General features: G+C 37.1%; 1 protein-coding gene across 4 annotated transcripts in view; it reads left to right on the plus strand.

The window, feature by feature from the left end:
- clstn2a (calsyntenin 2a) overlaps nucleotides 1-15,720 on the plus strand; it is a 426,908-nt gene that overhangs the window by 311,328 nt on the left and 99,860 nt on the right. For all 4 annotated transcript variants that reach the window (XR_015477404.1, XR_015477405.1, XM_087238498.1 and 1 more), the window contains 2 exon segments: nucleotides 2,050-2,235; nucleotides 9,626-9,883. Coding sequence is in view for 2 of the 4 variants with exons in the window: in XM_087238498.1 (XP_087094624.1) it covers nucleotides 2,050-2,235; nucleotides 9,626-9,883 (444 nt within the window). In the remaining 2 variants the exon portion in view is untranslated.

A 15,720-nucleotide genomic window follows, 5' to 3' on the forward strand; every position in this document is an offset into this window, starting at 1 on the left:
ATCTGGGGCAAAACGGCTACCTCAGATATTCATGAGGAACTTTTTTAAGACCTTTCTCTCTAAAGAAGGTGGAGATGGAGGCCTGTGGTACTGCACTGTCGCCCCATTTTATCCACAGTAGTGCCAATGAATAATGTAATAAGATATTCAGTTAGGGAAACGGGCTGAGGGAATATCTCTCAGCTGAGGTGAATACAAAAGCACTCGGTTCTCTGAATTATACAGCGAGAGTCCATAAAGGCCAACGAGGAAGAATGAGATGTTTTATCTTAGGGTTATTCTTACTCCAAGCCTCATGTTTTATGAAAAACACAAGAGAGAGTAATGTAACATGTATGAACTGATAGTGATGCACATAGTGATGCGTCAGCCTTGACCAGGATGACAACATGCATCAAAGAAAGCTAAATAAAACCAATAAAATGTCAAAAAAATGTCCACATGGATCTGTTTTTCCTTTAGCCTTGCTGTTTACTCTAAAGCATGGCTTTCATCGCAATTGGTTTTACCTTTTCATGTTTGTAGTGAAAGATAAAAAAGGATACCACTCAGATGTACAAATCTGATATGTGAAGAGCACAGATGCTGTAGTGACAGAAGAACTCAGGTATGACAGCAAATAGTATGTGTGTCACAGTGATTTTTGCTTAGTTAAAGGTTCTTAAAGTGTGATGCAAGAAAATATGATACATACTGTATTTAGGATTAACACATATTTTTGATACACATTTTTGATACACATTTTTTCAGGTTTAATAAGTAAATGGTTTCAATAATTTTTTTTGTGGTGATAGTACAATAATAATAATAATAATAATTATGATTAATATTAATATTAACAACAACAACAACTATTATTATTATTATTATTATTATTATTATTATCATTATTATTATTATTATTAATACTACCACTACCACTACTACTACTACTACTACTACTACTACTACTACTACTGCTAATAATAATAATAATAATAATAATAATAATAATAATAATAGTTGTTGATAATAATAATAATAATAATAATTATTATTATTATTATTATTATTGTTGTTGTTGTTGTTATTAAGAGATGAAAAAATGCATTTTAGGAAGTATTATGAGCAATATCACACTTGTTACAGTGCGATATGGCTGTATATTGGCACTGGTGGGAGGCCTTGTGCCTTAGGGTCCCACCAGTGAATATATACAGCCATATCGCACTGCTGCGAGTGTGATATTGCGTTTCTACAGTAGTTTTACGGCATAATTGTGTATATAAAAAAGGAAATCAAAATGGAGAGTCTACAAAATCATTTTGTTCGAGGAACTACTTTCTTCCACCAGTCCTTCACATCTGCAGCTGGTCAGCACAGCCGAAATAGTTGCTAATTTACCAACATCACTTTAGAGCTAGTATTTGAATGACTAGCGTAATACCCAAAGTGATGACAAAGCAGGACATTTTGCTCACATTTTAAGATTATAAGGCTGAACAGTATGAAATTCCATCAGTCTACAGAACTTTTCCAGTATTTCTCTATCGCAGTCAGGAGATCACAATACTTAACCTCGAAAAAGCCAAAGCCAAGCAAACACTACCAGATACACTACCATAAATACAGCAAAAAAACTTACAAAACAGAGACATAAACTTAGTGTCACTCACCAGTTTTAAAATGATTGGATCTGCTGTAATTTTATTTTTATTATGTTTTTTTTCTCCCAAGGAAGTATGATGCGGTCTCTGTCGCCATCTTGTGGTGAAATGTCAACCATCTTTGCTCTGTTAAATGACGGGCTAACAGCCGCTCATACTCTGAATCTCTGAAATTAAAAATAATTAAAATAGGCACTATCCTTATAAATAAACTGCATAGTTACAATCTAAACAACTCCATTCTCTACTAAAAAAAAAAAAAAAACCTCAAAAGTACATCATGTTGTCCAACAGCAGCAAAACTGGTCAAACTGTAACATTTTTCATTCATTTAAAACATTATTGCAAAACAACTGTCTCACCTCTTCGGTTGCTAATATGTTGTTGCTTTTTTCCCCGCTAGGTTGGAACAAGCGTGTAGATTATGAACCTGGAACAGGCAGCAAGCAGCTCTTTCCCAAGATGCACCTGGAGACCTGCGATGGCCCCTTATCCTCAGTGCGAGCAATGGTGGAGCTACAGACCAGCCATATTGGAAAGGGCTGCGACAGAGAGACCTATTCCGAGAAGTCGCTGCAGAAGCTTTGCGGTACTTTCAAATTCAGCAGAAAATATCAGCACATCCAGAATTGCAATCAGTTTCACATTTGCTTCAGAAATTTTTTACATTTAGATTGTCTTTACCAGCTCTCTCTTGAAATAATTTTTTAAAAGCACTAATAATTTAATAAAACTGGTAAAAGTAACTCAAAACACAAAATGAATATCTACTGCATTGACCACATTATAGGTAAAGATAGAGGTATAGTTGATTTTTTTAATAGGTATTTTTTTATAGTTGATATAGATTATAGTCAAAGTTTTCAAAACATTAGATATTTATTTAATTTACAAGAAATTCATTTTAAAAATATTGCATTGAATTTGTCAATTACGAGCTGGGCCAGACAAATTTTTTTGCTATTTTCCTTTTTGCCATATATTAATTTAGGTACTTTCACTTTTTATAAAAAAATATATGCAGATTAATGCAGAATGATTTTAAGAATATAGTAACAAAATAAATAAATAACACATGAAAATATATAAATATTTTTACTAAAATGTAAGGTTTACAATGCAAATCTAATTAGAATCACTTGTTTTGGTAAGCAAGTCTTTCATTCACTGTAAAAGTACTGAGTTCCACCAAAAAAGATACAGTATGGACGGACGTAGTATCCGTGATGTCACCCATAAAAAGAAGTCACAAGTAGGCGTGGCCAACTGTCAACATTTTGTTCGTGTGTCATTTCACCGACCAGGGAATACCAAACAAGAGGCGGAGCATGAGAGGAGCTATAGACGCATGTTGCTGTAGCATTTTGCTTAAACAGGCTTTTCCTTGGAAGAAATGCTTAATACTTCATTCCCTGCAACTCGTTTGTGTTTTGACAACATGTGCTTGGTTGAACTCAATATCAATATAGTGTTTAGTCTTTTAAAAACACTGTTACATTGAGCCACTAAGGATTGTTTTTATGATATTTTTCTAAAAGAGGAAAGTGCGGAGTTGCTTCCAAACACTTCAAATATAGTCTGTGTTAGTAAATGCAAAATGATTTATGAAATCCAGGCATAACACTATATGACAACTCTTTAGATGACTGTTTCATAGCCTACAGCTAATAGCTAATCTGTCAGATTCTACAGAGCATTCAAGTTCTAAGGACAAACAAAAATGATCTTATATAAAACAAATACTATCATGGAGATGGTATAAGTATATATTTTTTTACTAACTTGGGAAATAGAGGACATGTGAATGGTTTGTGAGCACAATAAAGTGGACACATTATGCCATATCATCTGATAATTATAAGAAATGATTCCGAAAAACAACTGACACATAAAACAAAACAAAAAAACAAAAATATGATGTGTATGCCGAATCAGCTGTCACTCAAGTGGCCACGCCCCTAATTATGCAGACTTAATATAACTTAATATAAACTAAACAGATGAAATATAAAAAAAATCCACCCCCTCACAGTTGTCATGAAGGGTAATTTTAGCTATATGAACAAAAATTGTTCTTTGTACCAGGCTGTAAACACCTTTTTTTCTGGTCTAAAGTCGGCCATTTTAACAGTGGGCTCAATAGAAATTTGCTGTATTATCTGCCCAATGTCAGCTTATCCAATTATATTTCAACACCCTGAGTTGCCTTGGTGGAAAACCACATATTTCATTCATTCAGAAAGGCTCTCAAAGCATGCGCCTGTGACCAAAAAGCGACCTCTGGTGGACAGTAGCAGATTCTGAAATGAGACGCAGATTCAGAGTTGCACATGAGGTTTTAATTAAAAAATAATATAAATATTACATATGTAAACATTAGGCTATGTGATGAGATTCTCAGTGATAGGCAATTTGGCTGTTTGCACCACACAAAACACGACAGAAATTTGAATAATACGACCATTTGGAAAGACAGAATATTTAACATTATTAAATGCAGAATCACTGATATTTGTTGGTTTGTAACAGTTCTAAAGTTCAATAAAAAAAAAAATAATTCAAGATTTGAGGTAAGCTATTTGCTGCTGCTTTTTGTAGTATGGCAATACATGTCATGTAAAATGGCATTCATACTGACATTTAGCATTTAACACTGAATAAAGCACATGAGGTGTACCTGAGGTGATCATTGTTAAAGTTTTCTGTTGTTTAGCTGCAAGAAATAGAAGCCTTTTCTAATATATCAATTCAAGGTGTTGGTTAGAACAAAAACTCATTTTAAAATGAAGAAGAATATTCCTTCTATCGTGTGCTGTTGCTTTTATTTAAAACACAATTAAAATCAGCCTAAAAGCCTTTTAGGCTTGATCGTCAGACTCAATTGGTCCTCCGTCTGGCAACCTGCGCTAGCATTTGTTTTGATCCAGAAATGCACTACCTAGTTCAACCACTATCTGTCAAACTTACATACTGCACATTTACTGTATGTTAACTTCATCGTTTTTCCAATTTAAGTGGATTGATCATAAAACAATTAATTTGTCTATTTTTTTTTCAATTGTGTTGTTTCAACTTATTTTAGAAAAGTAGTCTGAACAATCAGCAAAAGTTCTTTTTGAGTGTGTAATATCTACTAAAATACTAAAAATATTATTTTCAACCACCTGTATGTTATTTAATTTTACTGAAATTAATATAAAAAATGAATAAATATATATTTACACATATTTTCATAAGTAGAGAAATAGACTCAATTATGGGCTAGAAAATCTGTATAAATCTCTAAATTTCTGTGCGCACCTATTCCCTGCGGGCTTGGTTATGAGTCATAATATGAAAATAATCGTCGGTTTATCGATATGAGGAGGAATTTTAATCATCCTCATCAGTCCATCCCTACTGTTCACCTAACTACGTCTCAAGATTTGATTTCACACATTGCCGGCCCAACACCCTTTTAAATGGGTCATAAAACAATTTTCATGTACTTCAGTAAATCAGTCATTTTAATCTGATGAAATACTCTGATGCATTATGGAGTCAGAGCCATTCTGGCACATGATTGTGGAGTGATTAAAGCTCTGACTGATTTGTGAAGCATTAAGTGTGTTGATCTTTTTACCGTCTTGGCTCTTGCTCAGTGATAATCATTTCCCCAGATGATGTCAGCCGCTTTTGCACAAGCACTTTGTACAGTTATCAGAAATATGTGGTTATTGTTTGAAAATAGGCACAGTTTCGGAAACAGACATCAGATAGCTACCAACTAAATATGATATACAGTTGAAGGCAAAGTATTTAGCCTTCCTGTGAAATTGTAGTTATTTGTCAAATATTTCCCAAGTGATGTTTAAGAGCAAAGTAATTTTTTACACGTATTTCATAAAAAACAAAAATATTCTGGATATTCTGGAAAATATTCTTCCTTCTTTTTTTAGTTTGGCTGAAATAAAATGGTATTTAATTGATTAAAAAAACAATATAAACGATTATGTCATCAAACTGTTGTATAAACGCAATATCACACTTGTAGCAGTGCGATATGGCTGTATATCGGCACTGGTGGGAGGTGTGCGTTTGTTCATAGCCACAGGCTGAGTGCCTTAGTGTCCCACCAGTGACGATACACAGCCATATTGCACTGCTACAAGTGTGATATTGCGTTTACACAACAGTTTGACAGCATAATCGTGTCTATAAAAAAGAAAATTATACATGGAGAGTCTCAAAAAGTCGTTTGTACGAAAACGGGGTTAATTTGTGCCAGAACACGCTGGATCCGGATCCAGCACTTCATTTTACCCCCTCTTAACCCGCCCTCCTCACCCGTCTGCTGTTCACTTTCACCTTTTCTGCAACTCCCCAACCCCGCTTCACTTTTGTCCGCGACAACCCCCCGCTCTTCACTTCCGTCCTTCGTCCACGAGACCCCTCTGCCATCCAACATCACCAACCCCTACCAACCCCTACAAACTAACTTCTTCCACCATTCATTCATTCATTCATTCAGAACAGCAGAAACAATTGCTCATTCATCACTTTAGAGTTAGTATTTTAATAATTTTTGAGTTTAATGTCTAAAGTTGTGATTTTGCTCATTTAAGATTATAAGGCTTTACGGTATGAAATGCCATCCGTCTACAGAGATTCCCCAGTATTTCCCTGTTGCAATCGGGAGATCACACTAATTAACACTGTAAAAAGCCAAATCAATGCAAACACTACCAGAATACTGTGGTATAAATACAGCACTACAACATATAATAGGGAGAGATCAATTTAGAATGTCACTTACTTGTTTTATAATGATTTGATCAGCTGTAGTTTGAAATACAAAAAAAAAAAAAAGAGTTTTTCTCTTCTATGCAGTCTCTGTCACCATCTTGTTCTGCAACCGTCTTTGCTTTGCTCAGTATGACAGGCTGATGGCGCTGAATGTCCGAAATTATAAATATTTAAAATAGGCACTATCCTTAAAAATAAACTGCATAGTTGCAATCTGAACAACTATTCTCGCCTAAAACGGCCTCAATAGTACAATAGTACATTACGATGTCCAACAGCTGCAATATTTGTCAAACTGCTGTGAGACTATTGATGTGCTGTCACTCTATGTGGATGGATTCGAAAATGAGATTCAGACTCAAGAGCCAGACAGAACTGTTGTATACTGTATTTATGATAGATACATGTAGATAGATGATAGATAGATAGATAGATAGATAGATAGATAGATAGATAGATAGATAGATAGATAGATAGATAGATAGATAGATAGATAGATAGATAGATAGATAGATAGATAGATAGATAGATAGATAGATAGATAGATAGATAGATAGATAGATAGATAGATAGATAGATAGATTGATAGATTGATAGCACTAATCATTGATGTCCAATGACTAGCCTAATTAACCTGACTTGATTAATTAAGTTAATTTACCTAGTTAAGCCTTAAAAGCACTTTAAGTTGAATGCTGTTATCTTGTTATCAAAACAACAACTCATTTATGTCAAAAACAAAATAAATGAGAAATTAGTTATTAAATCTACTTCGTGTTGAAAAGATCATCTCTATGCTAAACAGCATATGGCAAATATTTTTAAAAGAATTAAATTATGCATTATGAAAATTGCAAACTCCCAGTGTGTAACCATTTGCGCACAACCTTGAAAGGTTGACATTTTCTGTGTATTCCTGACTGGACATTTGATGACAAGGGCTGCCACTGAGACTCACGTAGCGCTAGAAATTGCTTGCGTAATGTAATCTCATTGACCTGCACGTTGGCGGTATTTCTGGAAATGGTTTCTCTCAGAAGAGCTCAGATGCTCGCTTGGAGCCCGACGCTGAATTTATCGTCCAATATCGATTGGCAGAAATAAATATTGCATAGCTTAAAAGCAGAGCGGCTGCCATATTCTCTCTGGTTTCTGTCTCTCTTTGGGCCGGTGGCGAAGTGAGTGATGTGAAGCTGTGGAATGAGAACACGCTGCTCTGACATCGGCGCTGCTCATCGCTCATTCTGTCCCTCTGTGCTGGCCGTCCTGTCACCCCTGAGTGGGGGAAAAAGATTCAATATCCTCCTGTACTCCCAAATAAAACACGTACAGAAAGGCATGAGTGAGCTCGAGAGGGAGGGAGGACGACAGGAGGCTAATCAATGATTGATAGGTGGCGCTGCTCTTGCATATTTAGGGCATCTGTACTAGACTTGTCCTCAAAGAGAGTGTGCATACAAATATATCTCAAAGTTTTGTATTTTACCTTTTATGAGAGAAGAGTCGTTAACACTTTACAATGCGGGACATTGATGTTAGGTAATGTATTTACTAACATGAACACACAATGAGCAATGCTTGTAGAGCATGTATTATTCACAGTTCAGCATTTACTAGTGCATTATTAAAATCAAACACAGTACAGTAAGAAGAGTGTCAGTGGTGGATTCCAGAAGAAGTGCACAGGGTAAGGATCTTCTCTCTGGTTCAACGGATGCTGTTTTACTGGAGTTCACATCCCAGAAATGCTCTAAGTCAAATTATAAATAGGAGCTTTATGATCTATATAACTACTTTATTGCTGAAAAGCTTTAATTAAAAAAACTCAAAAGCAGTAGTATTGGTGCATTTTTAAGAACAGTACCTGACAAAAGTTGCCTATCAAAGTTTTAGGAACAACAAATAACAACAACAACATGACTTCTAGATGATCATTTGGTATCAGAAGGGGCTTATATGAAAGGCAAAGGCCTCTAGATTACACTTATATTACAAAAAAAAAAATAATAATAATAATAATAATAATTATCATACCTTGACTTTTAATTATTTAATTAGGACCATAAGGTCTGACTTTGCTTAGACAAAAGTCTTGTACATAAATAATGTACATTATAGAATATAATATCATGGTGTAGTGGAAAAAGAGTTGATGACTTCTATGAGCTTGGACAACTGCATCCATACATCTCTGCACTGACTTATTAATAAAGTCATCTGGAATGGCAAAGAAAGCGTTCTTGCAGGACTCCCAGAGTTCATCAAGATTCTTTGGATTCATCTTCAATGCCTCCTCCTTCATCTAACCTCAGCCATGCTTAATAAGGTTCATCTCTGGTGACTGGACTGGCCAATCCTGCAGTACCTTGACCTTCTTTGCTTTCAGGAACTTTGATGTGGAGGCTGAAGAATGAGGAGAGCTGTCCTGCTGAATAATTTGCTCTCTCCTGTGATTTGTAATGTAATGGGCAGCACAGATGTCTAGATACCCCAGGCTGTTGATGTTGCCATCTTCCCTGCATATCTCTCGCACGCCCCCATACTGAATGTGACCCCAAACCATGATTTTTCCTTCACCAAACTTGACTGATTTCTATGAGACAATTGGGTCCGCAGTATTTGTGAAGATTGGGATGCAGTTCAACAGATGATTCATCTAAAAAAAGTCTACCTTTTAACACTTTTCCAAATGATCAACAAGAAGTTATTATTTGTTGCTCTTAAAACTGGGATAGACAACAAGACTTTTGTCAGGCACAGTAGTGTAGTAAATACTTAGCCATAACGCTCGCTGATTAAATGTAATAAAATGTGAAAGTTTATTAAAAACAAGAAATATTTTTACGGATTTAATTAGGACATATGCTTTTCAAGCACAAACTCAAACTCTCTTTCCCCACGTAAGCACCCTAGCTTATCGAGTGTTGCTAGGCCGCGACTCTGACAGCAGTGAGTTTCATAATGAGACGTTTGCTTTCAGAAATGACATTTCAGTCAGGGTTGAATGTGGGTCCTGGAACCAAATGTTATTTGCTTTTCATCTCTAATTTGATTTGAAGTGTGCTGTATGCACAGTATATTTGAATGCCAGGGCAACTAACATGATTTTAACTCTTTATGACAGACAGCTTGTAATTTTTCATCACTGCCTCTTGAAGTAACCTGAACTAACCTCAGTGCTTTTATCTCTGCAGGAGCAGCCTCGGGCAGCACAGACCTTCTCCCGGCTCCTAGCACATCCACCAATTGGACGGCATCCCTGCTGACAGACAGTGGCCGAGACAGTGACCTCATCTTCCGATTTGATGGACGACAGGCGGCCAACATCCCAGATTGGGTTGTGCCACAGAACCTGACAGATCAGTTCACCATAGCAACATGGATGAAGCATGGGCCGAGTCCTGGACTTAGAGCTGAGAAGGAGACGTTGCTCTGTAATTCAGATAAAACTGGTGAGTTATGAAGACTGAATAAGCCTTTAAGAGGGCCATGGCCTTTGATTAAGTGGTGGATAAGTGTATAAAGGCACATTCTTCTTTTCTCGTTAGGTTTAGGTCTTTTTTAAGTTTTGAAAAGAGTTTTTTTTTTCACTGTAACAAAGTATTACATTTAAAAACAGTCTTAAAAGTCCAAATATACTCATTAAGGGATGATGCTTGAAAATATTGTTTGATAAAAAAAACAATGGCCATATACAGTATTACCATGTAGGCGCGTAACTGAGGCTAGCCAGCGAAATGCTGTACAGGTAAACCTCACTCCGCTCAACCCAAAATGGTGCTGTAGAGACAGACACTAGAGGCCATGGTCTTTAGCCTCTTTTTTAGAGCAACTGACTCCCGTGTGTTCCATCCCATCTAAGAGCAGGTTGTGTGGGATGTCACCGGCAGGGTAACAGGTGCAATTACACATATGATGTCTATTTTATACAGCTATTCAAAAAAAAAAAAAAAAAAAAAAAATTTATGCAAAAATGTTCAGCTTATGAAAATTAAGAAAAAGTAACTACACAATAATATCCTCAAAAATATGATTAAATATCATTATTTAATATATATTTAGTAGGTTGAGGCAGTGGCGCAGTAGGTAGTGCTGACGCCTCACAGCAAGAAGGTCGCTGGGTTGCTGGTTCGAACCTCGGCTCAGTTGGTGTTTCTGTGTGGAGTTTGCATGTTCCCCCTGCCTTCGCGTGGGTTTCCTCCGGGTGCTCCGGTTTCCCCCACAGTCCAAAGACATGCGGTACAGGTGAATTGGGTAGGCTAAATTGTCCGTAGTGTATGAGTGTGTGTGTGAATGTGTGTATGGATGTTTCCCAGAGATGGGTTGCAGCTGGAAGGGCATCCGCTGCGTAAAAACTTGCTGGATAAGTAAGCGGTTCATTCTGCTGTGGCGACCCCGGATTAATAAAGGAACTAAGCCGACAAGAAAATGAATGAATGAATATAAATTTAGTAAACAACACAAATATCAAAGTCTATAATATATTAAAGTGCACAACTCTCAATAATTGAAGACAACAGATCTCTTTATTCGTATTCCTGATAATTATGAATCATGTGATCACATAAACAAACTACATAGATTACACTGGCTTCACCCATTGAAAGAAAAAAAAAACACTTTTCACACGAGTTTCACTATCATTTGATATGTTCAAGATGTACGCTTATTTCACGCGGCCGCCTTTTTAAAGAAACAAAGCGAGGCTGTGGTGGGAAGAAACCCGGATGTATATGTATTGGATGTCCCTGTTGGACGCCATCTCACAAAGTGAGCGCGCACCGGAAACTACGTCAGCTATAATCTCGTGCCTACGCGGTCATACTCACTTATAAATACCTATATTATTTTTCACATGGATGTAAAGAGAACACTATCGAAACTTTAAACACTGAAATAGGAAGAATGCAAAATATTGAAGTAAAAGGAAAGTAATTAATTGTTTGTCATGTCTATTTCCTTTAAACCGCCTTTCAAAATAAAATACCCTTCCGATAATAAAAAAAAGGAACCAATAATCTAGTGCAACAACACACACACGCCACATATAGGACCAGCACTGTAAACATTGCAGTAACATGCAGAGGACTACAAACATCCAGCTGTTGCAGAGATATCACAATGCAGAAATGGTGTAAACATCACTTAAATTTCATTCAGAAAGTTTAATTTAAACAATTAAAAGCAATTTAGCATCAAACAACATCACAATCTCTTTAAGAGTAATATGCTCAAGTGTCCTCCCAGGCTTAAGATCATAGCACTAGATAAACACTGTGGGGACGCTTTCCTGCTTCAGTCTATGTAACCCGGTGAGTGATAAAACACTGCAGTCCTCTGTAGCACATCCTCGTGTTGTCTGTAATAGTGTTGTCCCGGTACTAAAGTTATAAAAACGTCCATTTCTCGCTAAAATTCAAGCGCCGCTGAGCGTGTTCATAGACAGTGCTGATTTACCATAGTATTCACCAGTGCTCATCAGTTTACCGCTCTTCACCCAGTGCAAACATAGATACATGGACAATGGAGCGTGAAGCAGCTGTGAAGATCAGTCAAGTCATCAAGCAGATCACTCGTCTGTGTTTGTACTCTGTATACAGCGGAGGGTTAACTGATGACCTTCTCGGCCAATGGCAATCATTTCTGTTGAGCATGTGAACACAATGGCAAATCAGTGCTGTTTTAAGAAAGCCATCAAACAGTAACTTAAATGTTAGCGGGAAATTGACGTTTTCTTCTTTTAATTCAGTATCGTGTCAAGTCTATTATAGTGAAAGAATCAGTTCATTAACTTGAGTTTGATAAATGGCATATAAAACGTGTGTTGGGGAAAGAAAACGTTAGCTAACTAGTGCCATTTCCCTTAACTTAGCTGAAAATGAGCTCTGATATCCCTTTTTATTTTCACCATTCATTTCGATAGGACCTTCGGGTCACTTGGAAGGCGGTGAAATGATAAATTTGTGTCACTTTCTCTTCGCTGATGAGATATACAGCCAGCTACACAACGTTTCTATGTAACCCCCAACGATACTTCCGGGTTTCTTACCACCACAGCCTCTATTTTGCTTTTAAAAATTGCGGCCGCGTGAATTCAGTCTATAATACCACAACATTTCATATGTTAATACTCATGTATACTAGGGGTTGCACCGAATAGTCGACTGGTGGACTTTAATTCTCTGCCGCTGTTTGATTGACATCGACTCGCGCTACGCAGATCATGGGTATTTTGACCTGAACTACATGGCAGCTTTACACACGAAATATAGGTTCAACAAATAAAACTACTCTTGCATTATTGGAATTAATTTAAATGTATTTTTAAATGTAATTTTATGTCAGCATCAAAGATTCACGTGAACTTTGAGTGAACTTTAAATCGTCAAACAGGTGTCAGCCAGTTAGATCACGTCATGCAAATACCCATGAGCAGATGATGGCCAATCACGTTTACGACACACGTAAACGGTGTGATTAGCTTATTGTCCTATGTGGCGTTTAAGGCTGACTTGTTTTGTGAATGAACCATGAAACGCACAAAAACCTCAATCGCACAGTCGCATGTGTAAACATTGAGGTGAGCGCGGTGAAGATACACCCGGTGTGAGGAAACTTCTGATAACTATTTAACAATTTAACTATTTATTTATTTGCAACCATTACTGCATCCAAAATGGGGAAAAGCCTAGGAGTAACGATTGATGACCAACTAAACTTTTCTGACCACATTTCTAGAACTGCTCGATCGTGCAGATTCGCACTCTATAACATCAGAAAGATCCGACCCTTCTTATCTGAACATGCAGCTCAACTCGTTGTTCAAGCTCTTGTTCTCTCCAAACTGGATTACTGCAACTCTCTACTAGCTGGGCTTCCAGCTAGCTCTATCAAGCCTCTTCAACTGCTCCAGAATGCAGCAGCACGAGTGGTCTTCAATGAACCTAAACGAGCACATGTCACTCTGCTGCTGGTCCGTTTGCACTGGCTGCCAGTTGCTGCTCGCATCAAATTCAAAGCTCTGATGTTTGCCTACAAAGTGACTTCTGGCCTTGCTCCTTCTCATCTGCTCTCGCTTCTGCAGATCTATGTGCCCTCCAGAAACTTGCGTTCTGTGAATGAACGTCGCCTCGTGGTTCCATCCCAAAGAGGGAAGAAATCACTTTCGCGAACGCTCACGCTCAATCTGCCCAGTTGGTGGAATGAACTCCCTAACTGCATCAGAACAGCAGTCACTCGCTACTTTCAAGAAACGACTAAAAACCCAACTATTTAGTCTCCACTACAATTCCTGATCTGCAATTGCCTCTCTGGATATCACACTAACTGTACAAAAAAAAATAAAAAATACTAATACTACTAATACTTCCCTTCTTAGACTTTACAGACCTGAAACTTGCCTGTAGCACTTATTCATTGTTGCTCTTGGTTGTGTAAATTGCTTCCTTGTCCTCATTTGTAAGTCGCTTTGGATAAAAGCGTCTGCTAAATGACTAAATGTAAATGTAAACTGAGATGAGCAGTAACCATGAAAAAGTTGCGGGTCAGATTTTGAGCAGCTTTTTTCTGACCGTCAAGTTAAAATCTGTGTTTGGGCAGGACTCAGAATCTTTCTTTCATTATGTTGTGCTTACATTACTGTGCTAACGATGTATGCATCACCTTTTACCTAAATATATATTTTTATGCACTATTACTTTTAGCAGTGCAAGCCATGATGACATTTATTTTGCACTAAAATTAGCCCATGTGCTAATGTTGCATTATTAGCTAATGTTAACTGAAAACTGTTGATAATGCATTCGTTTTCCACAAAAGTAGTAATTGGTAATGATGAATTGTTTTTACAACGAGTTATGAACTGTTAAACAGTGTTACAAAATATCTGTAACCAGCGATTAGGTTAACATAAACCACCAAAAATCTGAAGTCGTTCAGCCTTTAATGTATACGTCAGGATTTTTTTGTAATGATTTCTACATAACAGTACATTCTGGAATAATATATTGGCCAAATCCACAACAGAATAATGTGCTTTGCTTTCAATCGTGATTTAACAGATTGACCAAACAAATAGTTGACCTAATTTTTTCATATACAAGTAACACTAAATGTCAGAATGACCCAAGCTATATTATGAGCTGAAATTCAGTGATATGAATGAAATTTTCTTGCAAATGCCACTTAAAATTTAATTCCCTATTTTGTCTTTAAATTTTTGTCATTCTCTTTGCAAAACACATACAAATTAGGCATTTAAAAAACACATACAAACCGCAGAATTGATTTAGGTGATAAAATAAACAGTGCAGTTAGCACACACAATTCCCTTTTTTTCAAACAATTCTCTTTTGTTTACAGTAGCAACTATTTGATGGTTTCCTTTGTTAACTTGTGAATGTTGCTTCTTTGTTAAACAAGAACACTGCATTGTTTAACAGAAAGGAATAGTGCTTTCTGTTTGAACGCCTCTGAAACAGTGCTAAAACACGATACCACCTGTAGTTTCCTGGTTTTGTGTTCCACACAAGATGATCTGTTGATATAAATGAAAAGATTAGTGCTGTGGATGTGTCAGAGAAACCTGCGGAAAGTTTTATCAGCAGCAGCCGATGCCCGGCAGCATTAGGAAGAGAGATTAAGACTATGGATTAGATCTGGATTAAAGAGTGCTTCAAAACACAATTCTCCTGAGGTTAAAGGAAAACTCTGGCCAGGAAGAAATGCAGCAGGACTGTCAGCGGGCAGTTCTCTGAGACCGAGTGGCCCTGATGGAGGCCGACTGCTTGGCAGGACTCTTTCGAGTTCATTGATCCCAGGCGTCATGTTGAGTGGGTGTGAGACTTAATCAATTCAACGCGCACTAAAAGCAGTCGCATGAGAGACATCGGGCAGCGCTGAGGTGAAGCAAGAGGGCCGCCATACTGAGAAGCTGTGGCTGCCACCTTGATCAATGAGAGCTTTCTGAGAAAGAGCGCACAGTTCGGACTTGCTTTGAGAGAAGACAAGTGATGGACAGGAGAACATGTCAATATCAATGGGTGAAGAAAGGCTTTAAGATGAGTCTTAGATTGAGTGACAACTCTTTCTTGCACATTTTGTTAGGATGTAACTTTGTAGTTGCTTGACACTTGGTTGAAAATTACTGACCATGGACCACAAACCAGTCATATATTGTACGTATATGTTTCTGGTAATAAAGTACATTGCATGACCCAAAATTATAGTTTTTCCTGTATTTTATGCCAAAATGATTAGGATATTACATAAAGATTGTGTTTCATGGATA

Source organism: Danio rerio, chromosome 2, assembly GCF_052040795.2.
Source record: "Danio rerio strain M-AB ecotype USA chromosome 2, GRCz13ab, whole genome shotgun sequence".
NCBI classification, from domain to species: Eukaryota; Metazoa; Chordata; class Actinopteri; order Cypriniformes; family Danionidae; genus Danio; species Danio rerio.